Here is a 14,012-nt window from a genome sequence, read left to right on the forward strand (position 1 = left end):
TCACATCCATCTATATATATATATACACATTATCCTCAGGTACACAGGGCGGAGCACTCCCATCCCTTCCTTACAGACACACGCGAGTTTCTGTATATATGTGCCTTCCTCTCAGGGCTTGGCCTGGAGCCCGGGTGTCCCGTCCTGGCTCAGAGGAATGAGAACAGGTGGGTCTTCCTGGTCTTGGCCAGGTGATACCCTGGTCTAGGGGCGAGCTGTTGTGGTGTTTGCCTGGTTGACCATGCAGTGGGCTGTGGTGTTGGAGTACGCCCAGGAGGGGAAGGTGTACAGGCTGAAGATGGGGAAGCTCCAGCTGTTGATGGCCAGCGTGATGACCAGCACTCCGATGATGTTGAGCAGGAATCCCGTTCGGGCCTGGTGTGAGGAGAGCCAGTCTGAGCGACCCGTTGCTGAGCCGGGCCAGTACCCAGCCCTTGGTGTTCACGGGTGCTCAAGAGCTCTCTTACCAGCAACACTCTCCCCGGAAGTCTGCCTGTGGGTCTGACCCGCAGCACCAGGCAGCGCCCCCTCCCTCTTGCTTTAATCCCGGTGCTAAGAAGGGAAAAGGAAGCCCTTCCTGAGCGTTCAGGGCCTTGGGCTTCATTCGAGCCTTTCTCCCCGGGTACAGGTGCCCTAGCACCTGGGAGCCTTCCCTAAATTCCTCACCCCCTCCTCTCCCTCTCGCGTGGTTGGCAGGGTCTGAAGATGCTCCATTTGGGGATCATGGCACAACCCTCCTGCTGTCCCCCAGCCTGCACAGGCTTTGCTCTTAACGCTGAGAATCTCAGTGGCTTTAGGCTTCTTTGTGGTCCACCAAGAAGGGAGGACAGAGCAGAAAGGAGCACTGAAGCACTCAGGTCCCACTGCTACTCACCATATCAGACACTTTGAGGCCTCCGAAAGAGAAGACTATGGCGTTGGGTGGGGTGGCCACAGGCAGCATGAAGGCCAGGGAGGCAGACAGCGTGCAGGGGAGCATGACATAGAGAGGGTGGAGGCAGATGGCCTGGGCCTGGACGGGGAGACAGTGGGCAGAACTGATCCCAGTCCTCATCCCAGAGAGGAAGACGTGGCCCCCAATTCTCCCCCTTCCTCTCTCTGGGGGACAACCTTCCCCGCCCCCCAACAACACAGACTCTGGCCATGAACCCCACCACTTCTGCCAGAAGGCACTGGTGACCTGGGAAGGGCCCCTTGACCTCTCTAGAGGGGATGAGTGTGCGGCCCTGCCCAGCGGGGCGTGGTGAGGGGAGGGGCCCATAAAACGGATCTCAAAGGGGCTCTGGGGTGTCATCAAAGGCTGCGGGAACGCGCCACGGGAGGAAGGGGCTGGGGACGCTCCAGGGAGTAATTTCAACCTGTCACCTCAGGACTGACCAGAACAGGGGCTGGGCCCGGGCGGTGGGCGAGGCCACCAGTGAGGCCCATCAGGATACTCAAGGGGTAACGTCACCAGGGATGGAGTGAGTCAGGGGCCAGAGGGCCTTGTGGCCCGAGGTAGCTGAAAAGTCTGGGGAAAGGCGGCAGCTCAGGGGTCTTCTCCCGGAAATGAGACGAGGTGCAGACAGGTCACTCCAACCCGCAGGTGGGGCCCCTGGGTGGGGTGGGGTGGGCAGGAGGGCTGCCTGGAGGAAGTGTGTCTGCAGGACCAGCTCACCATGGAGGCCAGAATGGGCAGGAAAAGTGTGGTGGTGGCCACGTTGCTGGTGCACTCAGTGAAGGTGGCAATCAGCAGGCAGAGGATGAAGGCAATGGCGGGAGGTGGCACATTCTGTAGCGGGGTCAGCTTGTCCCCCAGCCACTCGGACAGTCCTGATTTCTGTGGCAGAGGAGAGGTTCTCTGTGTGAGAGGTTGAGGTTCTCTAGAGAGACCTCTCTAGAGTCTTCAGAGTCAGGGCAGCTTGGGAAGGAAGGTAAAACCCGGGCAGAACCAGGACGTGCCCTCAAAGTGATTTTGAAGAACATTTGGATGTAGGGAGAAGGGTCAGATGAGAAGCTAGGAAGAGGGGGCCAAAGGGCCTTCGTGGGAAACCGGGGGCCTGGTGGGAGGAAAGACCTTTAACTCCATTTACTCCCGCTCTCCCAACCTCTCTTAGGAGCTCCCCGGCCATCTTCAGCCCTCTCCCCGCCTCCTCCAGCCCAGCAGGTTGGCAGGAGAGAGAAGGGGGAAGGGCCCTTGCTCTAAAGGCTGGGCAAGAGGCTGACAGAAGAATGGGGACAGTCCACAGAGTCATAAGGGCTCCAAGGTCTTTCCCTGTTCACATCTGTAATACCAGACTGTGAGTCCCAGGGAGCTGGGACTTTATCTCCTACAATGCTGCCCACCCAGCCCCCAGCACAGTGCTTGGCCCCTTGAACTAACGACCTGAGATCCAGGAGTCCCTGGCACCACTCTCCGACCCAGGGAAGCTGCCTCCTGTCTGCGCACTGAATGAGCTTAGCCAGAACACTGAGGCCCAGGGGCGCAGGTTCAGGGATTTCCCTCTTGGATGGAGGCTCTGGGAAGTGAATGAGGGCCTGATCCCCAAAGCCTGGCTGGGTGTGATCATGGCGCCCCCTGGTGGCCCGAGTGGGTCAACTGTGTCCACCCAATGCTCGCTACTCCCTGGTGCTAAAGCTGTTGCATTCTCTGTCTGGTGGTTGCTGAGAACAGTCGCTGCCTTGCAGAGAAGGCTGCCTTCCCTTTGGCTTTGAGAACCCGAACAGGGAGAGGTGCCTGTGGCTTGTGTTTCCGCCCCCTCTCTCTCTCTCTTTTTTTTTTTAAACTTTATTATTTTTTTCAACGTTTATTTATTTTTGGGACAGAGAGAGACAGAGCATGAACGGGGGAGGGGCAGAGAGAGAGGGAGACACAGAATCGGAAACAGGCTCCAGGCTCTGAGCCATCAGCCCAGAGCCTGACGCGGGGCTCGAACTCACGGACCGCGAGATCGTGACCTGGCTGAAGTCGGCCGCTTAACCGACTGCGCCACCCAGGCGCCCCCCGCCCCCTCTCTCAGCCGGGGCTCTGACCTGTCGCTCCAGCTGCTGCAAAGACTCTACCCACGAGGAGGCTCCTTAGTGGGGATCAGGTCTCCCCCGTGTGGGATAGAAGCAGGGCACCTCTTTCCCTGTGCCAGGGTCTCCCTCAAACAGTGTGGGGGGAGGGCAGGGGTTTCTCACCTCACTGCCCTTGGCCAGGGCAAAGCCACCACCCAGAAGGAAGACGATATTCCAGGGCATCTTCTCATTCACTGTCTTCCAGTTGAGGAGGGCAGGAGGGGCCTTCAGCCTCCCTGGTTTGTCTATTTCCCAGGCAGAGGAGGATGGGTCACCAAGGGCCAACAGGTTTTCCCTCCCCTCCACTTGGGTCTCTCTCTGGGTCCCTATCTGAGTTTAATGCACGTGGGAGAGGGACCCTCAGTTCGGCAACATCCTTACTTTGCCCCTGAGCTCCTGCACCCTTGGCAACTCATCCCCGCTTCTCTGGGCTTTTACCACTCCTGTCAAGTGTGGTTGAAGGCACATTTCATGACAGAAGACAGAGGCTGCCCGGAGCCCCTTCCCTGCCCCAGTCCAGGTTCTTACCTGGATCCTGAGTCAGCCCTGGGATCTTGGAGGGCACCAAGAACATAATTATGCCAATGAAGATGGCCACTGTCCCATCGGACGCCATGCTGTGGGCAGGGCAAGCAGGGCAGGCTTAGTCGCTCAGGTCTGCTCAGGGTCATCGGGTGGAAAGGCGGTGGAGAGGAGCCCCCTCCCCCAGACGTGCCAAGTCCTCTTGACACGTCCTCCCCACCGTGTTACCTCCTGGTCGGCACCAGGAGGTGAGCCCCAGAAGGATTCCCTGTCTCCCCCAGAATGCTCACCTTTTCCCATCCTTGTCGGGAAAAGCCAGGTTGCCCCAGCCAAGGAAAAAGCCGGGCTCCCGAGTGAACCATAGCACCACCAAGATGACAAAGAGGACAGAGACAGCCTTCTCTGCAAAGGTCATGGGGCCCAGTAGCTTGTGTTCTGTTTGGATGATGTGGAAGGCTGCCCGCTCTTGCTCCCGCTCGTGTCCGCCAAAGCCAAAGTTCTTCAGGAAGCTGCAGGCAGGGGGCGGTTGGGGGGGGGGGAGGCAATTCTTGAGGGCCCCGCACCAGGCAGGGGAAGCAAGGGGTTCTGAGTGCCTGTGTTATACTGCCGAGACCACCTCAGTGTTGCCACATGAAGGCCTTGGACCCACCCAAGGTTCTGGAAGAAGAGTAGAAGACTCTCAGGGCGTCACGGTTCTTAGCAGAGGCAAGGCTGGGGCTCCAGGGACAGACCTCTCCATCTGCCCCATTGACTCCCTGTCCCTCCAGAAACTCTCTTGTGCTAAGCCGTCCTTTGCTCAGAATGAGGTGGATCTAGAGGCCTGGACCCCACGGTTCCTTCTGACTCCAGATCACCCTCCCCTCTTCCAACAGCCTTTCGGGAAACCCTCCCCTCTCTCTCCTACCTGCTCCTGGGCATCCAACTCCTGCCAGCCTGAGCCCCACCAACATCACTCTTAGAGGCACAGAGGCTGCCACTCACTCCTGTGTGCCTCTTGCTTCACTCAGGTTTATTTCTAACTTTTCTCTTGGGCAAATCTCAACTCCCCGAGGGACTGTGCGTTCCTCAATGGCAAAGACCACAATTCACACATCTTTGAATCCCCTGTGGTGCCTTGCATATGCTGGTCTCTTTGACTACACCTCGCCTTGTACCAGTGCCCAGCCTCAACCCAGCCTCCTTGCACCTGCCCAAGCGAATTTCCCAAAGGACAGCAACAATACTTAAAAACTTTCAATGTGCCGGGAGCCTGGGTGTTAAGCATTCGACTTCAGCTCAGGTCATGATCTCGTGGCGTGTGAGTTCGAGCCCCACCTTGGGCTCTGTGCTGAGAACTCGGAGCCTAGAGCCTGCTTGGGGTTCTGTGTCGCCCTCTCTCTCTGCCCCTCCCCTGCTTGCATTCTGTTTCTCTCTCTCTCAAAAACAAATAAACATTTAAAAAAAAAACCCAAAAAACATTCAACGTCCCCCCCCCCCCTTACTTCCCTCCCTCCCCACCACCACCTGGACAGGAATGGCAAATAACAACTCATACCACAACACCATTCATATCACTACCTCTAGCCTGTACTCATAGCAGACATCACCAGTCAATCCCAGACTCAATTCCAACTGAGCTCTAGCAAGGTCTCGCATTCACAAGGTTTTCTTTTCTTTTCTTTTTAAAAAATATTTATTTCTTTGGGGGAGATCACAAGTTGGGGGGCAGATAGAGGAGGACGGAGGATCCGAAGTGGGCTCTGTGCTGACAGGCTGACAGCAGTGAGCCTAATGTGGGGCTCGAAAGCTCAAACCGGGGTACTGCGAGATCGTGACCTGAGCCAACCTGAAGTCGGACGCTCAACCGACTGGGCCACGCAGGTGCCCCAAGGTCTCACGAGATTTTCAACTCAGACTTCTAGTCACTACCAGTAACCCAGGGTTGGAAGTAAGAATAAAGCCTATTTACTACTCTTGGCCTCAAGGGCAAGGTCCAAATTGTTTATGTGGCACACAGGATCCTCCATAATCTTCCCCTGCCTACTTCTCCACCTTCAACTCCTAATATTCCGTTTTGCTCTTTACGTTTCAACCAAACAAAACTGGAGTTTTCCCAAACACATGGTCTTTCTTGCCTCTGTACCTCTGCACAAGCTGGTCCTGCTGCCTGGAATGTCTTCACCCCATTCTCCACCTGGCTGGCTTCTAGTTCTACATGACTCACTTCGGTCAGCCTGTCCTCCGGGGGCCTTCTGGCATCTCCACTATCCTGGGCCGTGTTCCCGCAGCCCCCGGACTTCCTTCTGTCACGGCCCCTGCCATACCATCACCCGTTAGATGGTGAGCTCCAAGGACAGGGCCCGTGCCTAATGTCCTCTAGCATTCTCCGTGCCTAATACGGGGCCAGATGTGAGCAGAGCGCAACAAATGCTTTTGTAAGTGGCCACGTTCACGGTGCACTCAAGCATTTACCAAAGGACTGTGGAGCCTTATGGGATGGATCTGGCCTGGGCATCAGGAGACCTGGTTTTCAATGTCAGCATGGACAAATCTAGTTGAATACCACCCCTCGAGCCTCCGTTTGCTCATCTGCTAAATGGGGTCATACTCTCCATCCAGTAAGTCCCTCAAATGGAGATGCTAGGTACATAGGCCTTGGGAGGGGGTTATATCCTCTGTCACAGTGGCCAGCCACCTGGTTACCCAACGGGCAGCGCCCAGAGGGTAAGGGCGGACGCCTGGGCTTCTTTCGTTCAGTCCACCACTTACTTGAACCCCAGGAAGAGCACCTGCAGCCACAGCCAGGCAAGCAGCAGCAAGATGACCATGGTGGGGAAGGCAAAGCCGAACCAGGAGGCGAAGTTCACCACGTTGCCGTTTTCGGGGAAGAGCCTGAAGGGGGATACGGGCTGCTGCGTGACCCCGCCCAGTGACCGGCCAGCCCCAGCGGCCTCCCCGGGGAAGGGCAGGTGCCCCACCCCCCAGCCCCAGTCACTCACGAGTTGACCTGGCCTTGCAGCACCAGGTTGGGGGTGGTGCCGGTGAGCGTGGCGATGCCCCCGATGCTGGCCGAGTAGCACACACACAGGCTCATGCCCTGGCTAAAGCGGACCCGCTGCCTGTCCTTCTGTTCCTTCGGCTCTGAAGAAGCAGGTGGGACAGGGTGGACCTGCCCATTATCTGGGAACGAGGGAGAGCTTCGGTGGGGGGTGGGCGCAGGGCCACCTCTGGGGAGCATGGCCGGAATGTTCCGCAGCCTCCGGGGGCCTTGTCAGTGGACAGCGGAGACCCACCCCCCCAAGTGAGGGGAGCGGGCAGGGGTGTGTCCAGGTCTGCAAGGGAGGCTCAGGCCAGGTGGGTCCTCAGACACCATCTGGCCCACACTCTCTCTTGACAGAGGGAGATGGAGACACAGAGAGTGGAAGAGGACTATTCAAACAGGACGAACGGAGCCTGGATCCCTGATGGCCCACCCAGACTCTGGCTCCCTGCCTCCCAGGGTGACCCAGCATCTTGGTTTGCCCAGGACTGAAGGGATTCTCAGAACATGGGACTTTTTTTTTTTTTTTTAACGTTTATTCATGTTTGAGAGACAGAGAGAAACACAGGATGAGTGGGGGAAGGGGCAGAGGGAGGGAGACAACAGAATCCGAAACAGGCTCCAGGCTCTGAGCTGCCAGCACAGAGCCCGACTCGAGGCTCGAGCCCGTGAACTGTGAGATCATGACCTGAGCCGAAGTTGTATGCTTAACCGACTGAGCCAGCCAGGCGTCCCAGAACATGGGACTTCAAAACATTTTTTATGATTTTATTTTTTAAAAATGTTTATTATTTATTTTGAGAGAGAGAGAGAGCGTGAGCAGGGGAGGAGGAGAGAGAGAGGAAGAGAGAGAATCCCAAACAGGCTCCACGCACAGTGGATCCTGACTCGGTGTGAGATCCCATGACCCTGAGCTCATGACCTGAGCCGAAATCAAGAGGTGGACGCTCAACCGACTGAGCTCACCCAGGCGCCCCGTGGGACTTTTTGTTTTAAAACTAAGACAGTCTTGGGCAAACCAGGACAAGTTGGTCACTGTACATCTTGCCTCCCTTTTGTCTCCCTGGGGGCTCCAAGATGACCACCCCCCCGTCGTGGACATCATCTCAGACCCTCCCCAAGGGCCGGGGGTGGGGCCGGGGCAGGGTCGAGACTCATCCTTCTCACCAAGCTTGGTCACGTCCTTCTGGGGACTTGGTTCCTGGAGCTCGAAGGTGGGGTTGTCGCTGCCCTCCTCTACATCCTTGCCTGTGGGCGTCTTGTACAGCTGTTCCAGAACAGCATGTGCGATGGGCACCATCATGGCCGTGGTGGCTGTGTTGCTGATCCACATGGACAGGAAGGCCGTGACCAACATGAAGCCCAACAGCAGCCTAGGGACAGGCAGACGGACACACTGGCTGGTGTTCCAGTGTCCCTGCGGGGACTGGATACCCAGCATACCACCCGCTCCAGGTTCCCCAGTCCTGGCTTGTGAGCACTCACAGGGCAGGCCGCACCCCGATGATGAGGAGCACGCAGAGGGCAATGCGTTTGTGCAGATTCCAGTGCTCCACAGCGATGGCCACGAGCAACCCCCCGACGAACAGGATGTTGGTGTCCTTAAAGTACTCGATGCACACCTGGCAGGCAGGGACAGCTGAGAGGCAGGAAGGGGTCTCCCCCTGTGCCCCTGTGCCCCTGGGCAGAAGCTACAGTCACTGACATTCCCACAAACAGGGGTTGGTCTCTGGGCTCTCGGAACCAAATGGAAGTGGTCTTTGGATCATCTTCCATTTAATATTAACCAGTTCCTGTCTTCCTGCCAAACTCCTTCTTTCTCCCCTCAGGAACGAGTGCGAGGTAATCTAGCCTGATCCCAGTCATGTTTCAAGCCATTGACTAGGAGCTAGAGAATTTAGTGCGGATTCTGGAAACTACGGCAGTGGTTCTCAAAGTGTGGTCCATAAGCTGGCATCATCCCCAACCTGGAGCTTGCGAGGAACGAAATGCTCAGGCCCTGCCCCAGATCCACTGAATCAGAAACTCTGGGGGGTAGGGCCCAGCAATCTGTTTCAACCAGCCCCGAGGGTGATCCTGACGCACGCTCATGTTTCAGAGTCACTGAACCCAGAAAATACAAGTTCTTTAGCTGACTTTCAAGGCCCCTTTTCTTGGGTCACCAGGCCTTTCCACCTCCCTGGCCTACACCTGGTCCGCTTTGAATTAGCTCTCAACACCACCCATGCACTTCTAGAACGCACGCCCCCCCTGCTCCCCTGCGTCTTCTAGCTGACTCCTCCTTTAGTGCTCCCTGACCTGCCCAGCAGAGGCGAGGACCCCTCTTCCGTGTGCGCTGCCTGTGAGGAGTCTTCTTCCTTCACCAGTGTTTTAGAGCAGACCCCCTCCATACCGGGAGCCTTTCCTCTTGGGAAAGGGGGGAGGCTTACCTCGGAGGCATCCATTATGCCCATCATGGGGTACAGGATGATGGGGAAGAGGGCGGTGACAGCCAGGGGCAGAGCCTCGGTGCACCAGAAGAGCGCCATGAGGATGATGGAGTAGGCACAGTAGGCTTCCTGTGGGCGGGAGAGGGGTGGCAGAGCTGTTGCTGGGGCAGGCCTGTGTCCCGGAGTCACGTCACCTCCTGCCCCCAGAGAAAACAGGCCATTTGTAACGGCGGAGTGAGAGCGTGTGAAACCCACAGTCACTGATAACAGAGTCTAAGTCCCATTTCAAAACGGAAATAAAAGACAAAGCAAGGCACTCACCACCTTGTCTTTGACCTTGAGGAGGCTAGGCCTAATGATCCAGCCATACTGGAGAGTCTAGATTTGGGTATCAAGCCCCACTCAGCCCGAGGGCACTGCAGTGGGCCAAAGTGAGGATCCCCCCGAAGGAGATGGGGCTCATCTAGAAAAGACTCGGGGCCTGGCCAGTGTGGACTCCAGCCTGGCACCTCGGCCCTCCCTGGCTTTGTCAGAGCCTGTAAGAACATATTTGTATGACGATGTAATGCATGTTTGTTCCCTCTCCCAGAAGGTGAGCTCCGTGAGGACAGACTCCATTTTCCGGCATCTAGGTGCTTGGAGCTCAGAACCCAGCAGGCTTCAGAGCAAATTTTTTCTGAAAGACTGAATCACTGGGAAGTTTTGGAATAGTGGGAGCATGCCTGGCCTGACTACTGCATCGCACATTTCCAGGGGGTGCCATTCACATTTATAGAAGACGTCAAAGGTTCTCCCATCCCCGAGTTGTGCAGGGAGTTGGTGGGAGGGGTAAGCCCTGAGACACGGTTTTGCAAGCCTTTGGGTACCAGAGGCTCTCCTTTCTCTGACAGGGCCCCCAGGTCTAGAGGGGGCTGGCCTCAGATGTGGGAGGCGACCTGGAGCAGAAATGGAAGTCAGACAGTCGGCCCCAGCGTCCTGGGGCCCCAGGGACATGGAAGCCTCCAGGGGAGCAGGTGTGCACATCCAAGGCTCCCCCGGGGCATCAGCTGGCTCTGTGGGCGGAGGCAAGGGGCTGTGTTCAGAAGCAAGGAGCTGCGTGCTGGGACAGTGGGCTGGGAGGCCCCTCCTCTCTGACCTGTCTCAGCTGTCCCTGGCCCTCTTGTTTTCTCCACCTGGTGCAGGCCGTCCTCACCCCTTAGTACCTCATGCCCTTAGTACCCTAAGTTTGGGAAGGGTCCCTGGCGGTAGCCAGGGGGAAGAGGAAGCTGCTGTTTATTGAGCAACTCTTAGGAGCTGGGTGTTGTCCTACCTGTGGTTACAAGAAACTCAAACAGCCATTAAGGTGGGTGTGGTGGTCTCAGGTTATAGAGGAACTTGAGAAGGTAAGTGGCTCTTCAAGGTCACAGAACTGGGGCGGAGCAGAGCAGGGAAGACCCAGGCAAGGTATCTAGATTGCAGGATTCCAAGAGCGTTTCCCCAGTGTCCCAGGGAGAGGGCACCCCTCGACTGGAACAGCACGCAGCTGCAGGGCCAGGTGATGCCAGGCTCACTTTCTCATCATGAAATTTCCACCATCTCTCCTCACCCTGGACATGAACTCTTGGGCCCCAGGGGTGGGGCCACCTTGACCTTCGCCCAGAGACCCGCCCCCCCCCCCCCCCCCAGGAGGCCCGTTTTGCTGAAGCTGCTGTTCGTCAAGCACTTTCTCACTTGCAAGGATTGCAGGGGTGGTTACTCATCCTCCCCTGGGGCTAAGGGCAGGCCAGCCCCTCTGGACCCTGGTGTCCCCCCTCCCCCAGCCCCCTGGGAATTCTCTGGCCAGAGACAAGGAGGGGGCTGGGGTAGATGATCACTGCTGATGCAAGAAGAAAGTGCTGCTAACGACAGCAGAAGCATCCCCAGGACTACTGCGTGCCAGGCTCCGCGCCCTCCATGCTTCAGAGGATTGTCGAGTTTAGTTGCTCTGGGAGGTAATGACTCTTGTTCCCATTCCACAGATGAGGAAACGAAGGCACAAATAAACGAAGTAAACGTCTCAGCGTCACACGCTAGCAAGTGAAGAAGCCAGGCCATCTGGGTCTTGAGCCTCAGCTTTTGCCTTCTACCCTGAGCTGGGTCCCTCACAGTCACAGGGTGTCCCCCCAGCCTCAGGTTCACTGTGACTAGTGGGGTGTATGAGGGTGATCTGGGGCTCTGAATTCAAACAACTATCTTCCAGGGGCGCCTGGGTGGCTCAGTCAACTGAGCATCTGACTCTTGGTTTCGGCTCAGGTCACATTCTCAAGGTTCATGAATTCGAGTCCTGTGTTGGGGTCTACGCGGACAGCGCAGAGCCCGCCTGGGATTCTCTCTCTCTCTCTCCCTGTCTCTCTGCCCTCCCCCCGCTCTCTCTCTCTCAAAAATAAGTAAACATTAAAAAAGAGAGAGCGAGAGCGAGAGCGAGCGAGAGAGAGAACTATCTTCCTGGGGGCCTGCCACTTCCTGTCATCAAGCTCCAGGCAAGTTCCTTTTCTTCTGAGACCGCAGAGAGTTGTTAATAGTGAAGCCCTGCCCACCACGCTCCCCTAACCCTTTACATCTCTTCCCTTCCTCCCCCTCCTCCTCCTCATACGTCTATCTGTCTCTGGATCAAACCCCAAACCCGTTTCAAAGTTCTCTCCAGAAGCCTTCTGTGGCCCTGGTGGCCCTGGCCCTGTGTCTCCATCTTACCCTTGTGGGCAGCCTTGTCTGGATGTGGCATAATTTGCTGACCTGTTCTTCCTGGGTCATAGGATTCTTAACTGGGGCATGGAGTCCCAAGGAATTTGAAGGAAAGGTATTTCATCTTTGCGCTAACATCTAAGTTCCAAACGTAGGCGGCAAAGCCATGGTGATTGGTGGTTTTGTCACAGGCCCGATCGTGGCTGCCAGCCATCGGATACGTGCACAGATCGCTTGTTGCTGTCATCTCAAAAGAGTGTTTGTATCCATCACTGGTTTTGAAATTATAGTAGTTACACCAACGCTAGAAGCTCAATGCATTAATAATCACCTATATTTCTGAATTGCGATGTTTTTTCATGTTTTCATTACCGTATTCCAACGTAATTGGTTTCCTTTATAATCCTATACGTTTTATTTTGTGCATTTCACTTTATTTCTTAAAGCTTCTATTTGTTTCTTTTGAGAGAGACAGACAACGCGAGTGGGGAAGGGGCAGAGAGAGGGAGAGAGAGAATCCCAAGCAGTCTCGGCACTGTCAGCACAGAGCCGGAGGTGGGGCTCGAACCCACGAACCGTGAGACCATGACCTGAGCTGAAGTCAAGAGTCAGATGTTTAACCGACTGAGCCACCCAGGCGCCCCCATTTTGCGCATTTTAAAGCAATATTCTGAGAAGAGTACATAGTGTTTACTAGATAGCCAAAGGTATTATTAACTCAGAAATGGGTTAGAATCCCTGAGAGAGGTTTTCAGCCTCCTCCATTTTGACCTCAATCTGTACTTTCTAACTGATGAAATTCTTCTTTCCAGCGTATCTCTTAGCTCAGGCAGAAGACTTGAGTGGCAAAGCATCCGGTGAGGAGGACCCAAACTGCCCCCTGCCCCGCCCCGCCCAGCAACAAGGAAAGCCCTGACACCAGCAAGACTTCATGTGATTGACCCCAAGAAAGTGATTGACCTGACCTTCCCTGCCCACCCGAACATCCCCACCGACCTTTGTCCCACGTTCTCCTTATATAAACCTGGAAGTATTTTCAGCACCTGGAGACAGCCTTTGAGATGTTAGTCCACTGTCTTCTGGGTGGTGGCCTCACTGAAATTAATTCCTTTCGCAGGCTCCAGGCTCCAAGCTGTCAGCACAGAGCCTGACATGGGGCTTGAACTCACGAACTGCAAGATCACGACCGGAGGCCAAGTCGGACGCTTAACCGGTTGAGCCGCCCAGGCGCCCCTGTCCCTCTGCCTTTGGATTTTGCCAGCAGCGAGTCACCCAACCTGGTCTGTTTGCAGCCCCGGAGCCGGGTGCTCTTGTACACCTGGGACCCAGTTACATCCCCACCCTAAGGCAAAGAACAAAAAATGTATCTAGCAGCAACTATCGGGGCTTCCCTGAATCTCCTTGGGAGTTTTCCAAACTTCTAGGTCCATCTCTGTGTGGAATTACTCTCTGGGCGGGAGCAGGGGTCTCTACTAGTCCCAGCAATGCGGTGGGAGCCAGAGTGAGGAACTGACGGAGGGTGGGGAGGTCGGGTGGGCGCTCTGCATATGTTCTCTCTCTTTTCCTCCTCTCATCTCCACGGGGCAGTGGCTCTCCCCACGCGCACTGAGAGGTGAGGAAGGAACCTGGGCTGGCCAAACTCAGCTGGCCACCTGTGGCGTGGGACCGGGAAGCTCTGGCCACCGGCAGCTCCCCAGGCTGCGGCAGGCGCCGCGCATGCCTTTGTCATAGTCACAGCAGGTGCTGCTGTCCAAGGTGGCCCTCCTGGAGCTCAGATACCACCAGGGAAGAGTTTGTTTCTGGCAGCAAGAGCTTTTTCCTGCCTCAGTCACTACCTTGCGCAGAGCAGTAGGGGAGGGGTTCCCCAGATCTGTTCCTTGGCTGAGGATTTGCTCCTCTCTCAGTATCCGTCTATGGGCTCCCGAGGACGGGGAGTGAGGCTTTTCACCTCCGCGCCTCTCGCCCCTGGCTCGTTGGCTGGTGCTGGCCTGGGCGTGAAGCCCTCCTTTCCTGCTTGTGTCACCCCGACACCTGCCCCAGGAAGCATCCTGTTTGGATCCCCGTTCTCTTCAACCTCTGGGGAGTCGCTGCTACCGGGAGCCCCTCGGGGGGAGAAACCCTTCATCAGGCACTCATTTGACAGTTCCTCAAATATTCCATCCTCCCTGCAGCCACAGGGCCTTTGCACATAATTTCCTCTCTTCTCTCCCCACTTTGCCTAGTTGATGTCTACTTACTCTTGAGCTCTTAACTCAAGTATTCCTTTTTCAGAGAATCCTCCAAGGGTTCCAGGCTCGGTTATA

At 56.2% G+C, this 14,012-nt stretch overlaps 1 protein-coding gene across 2 annotated transcripts in view; it reads right to left on the reverse strand.

Moving 5' to 3' along the window:
- SLC13A2 (solute carrier family 13 member 2) overlaps window positions 1–14,012 on the reverse strand; it is a 26,878-nt gene continuing 12,866 nt past the window's right edge. The window contains exons 2-12 of one of the 2 annotated variants that reach the window (XM_045487951.1): window positions 9,010–9,206; window positions 8,066–8,202; window positions 7,748–7,953; window positions 6,540–6,720; window positions 6,310–6,432; window positions 3,852–4,070; window positions 3,568–3,656; window positions 3,163–3,284; window positions 1,658–1,819; window positions 875–1,012; window positions 1–375 (exon numbers count right to left, since the gene is read on the reverse strand). In XM_045487951.1, coding sequence (XP_045343907.1) covers window positions 205–375; window positions 875–1,012; window positions 1,658–1,819; window positions 3,163–3,284; window positions 3,568–3,656; window positions 3,852–4,070; window positions 6,310–6,432; window positions 6,540–6,720; window positions 7,748–7,953; window positions 8,066–8,202; window positions 9,010–9,108 — 1,647 coding nt within the window. In that variant the 5' untranslated portion in view covers window positions 9,109–9,206 and the 3' untranslated portion in view covers window positions 1–204. The remainder of the gene's footprint in view (window positions 376–874; window positions 1,013–1,657; window positions 1,820–3,162; window positions 3,285–3,567; window positions 3,657–3,851; window positions 4,071–6,309; window positions 6,433–6,539; window positions 6,721–7,747; window positions 7,954–8,065; window positions 8,203–9,009; window positions 9,207–14,012) is intronic. The other variant, XM_045487950.1, reaches the window with a different exon arrangement.

This window comes from Leopardus geoffroyi, chromosome E1 (genome assembly GCF_018350155.1).
Source record: "Leopardus geoffroyi isolate Oge1 chromosome E1, O.geoffroyi_Oge1_pat1.0, whole genome shotgun sequence".
Lineage (NCBI taxonomy): Eukaryota > Metazoa > Chordata > Mammalia > Carnivora > Felidae > Leopardus > Leopardus geoffroyi.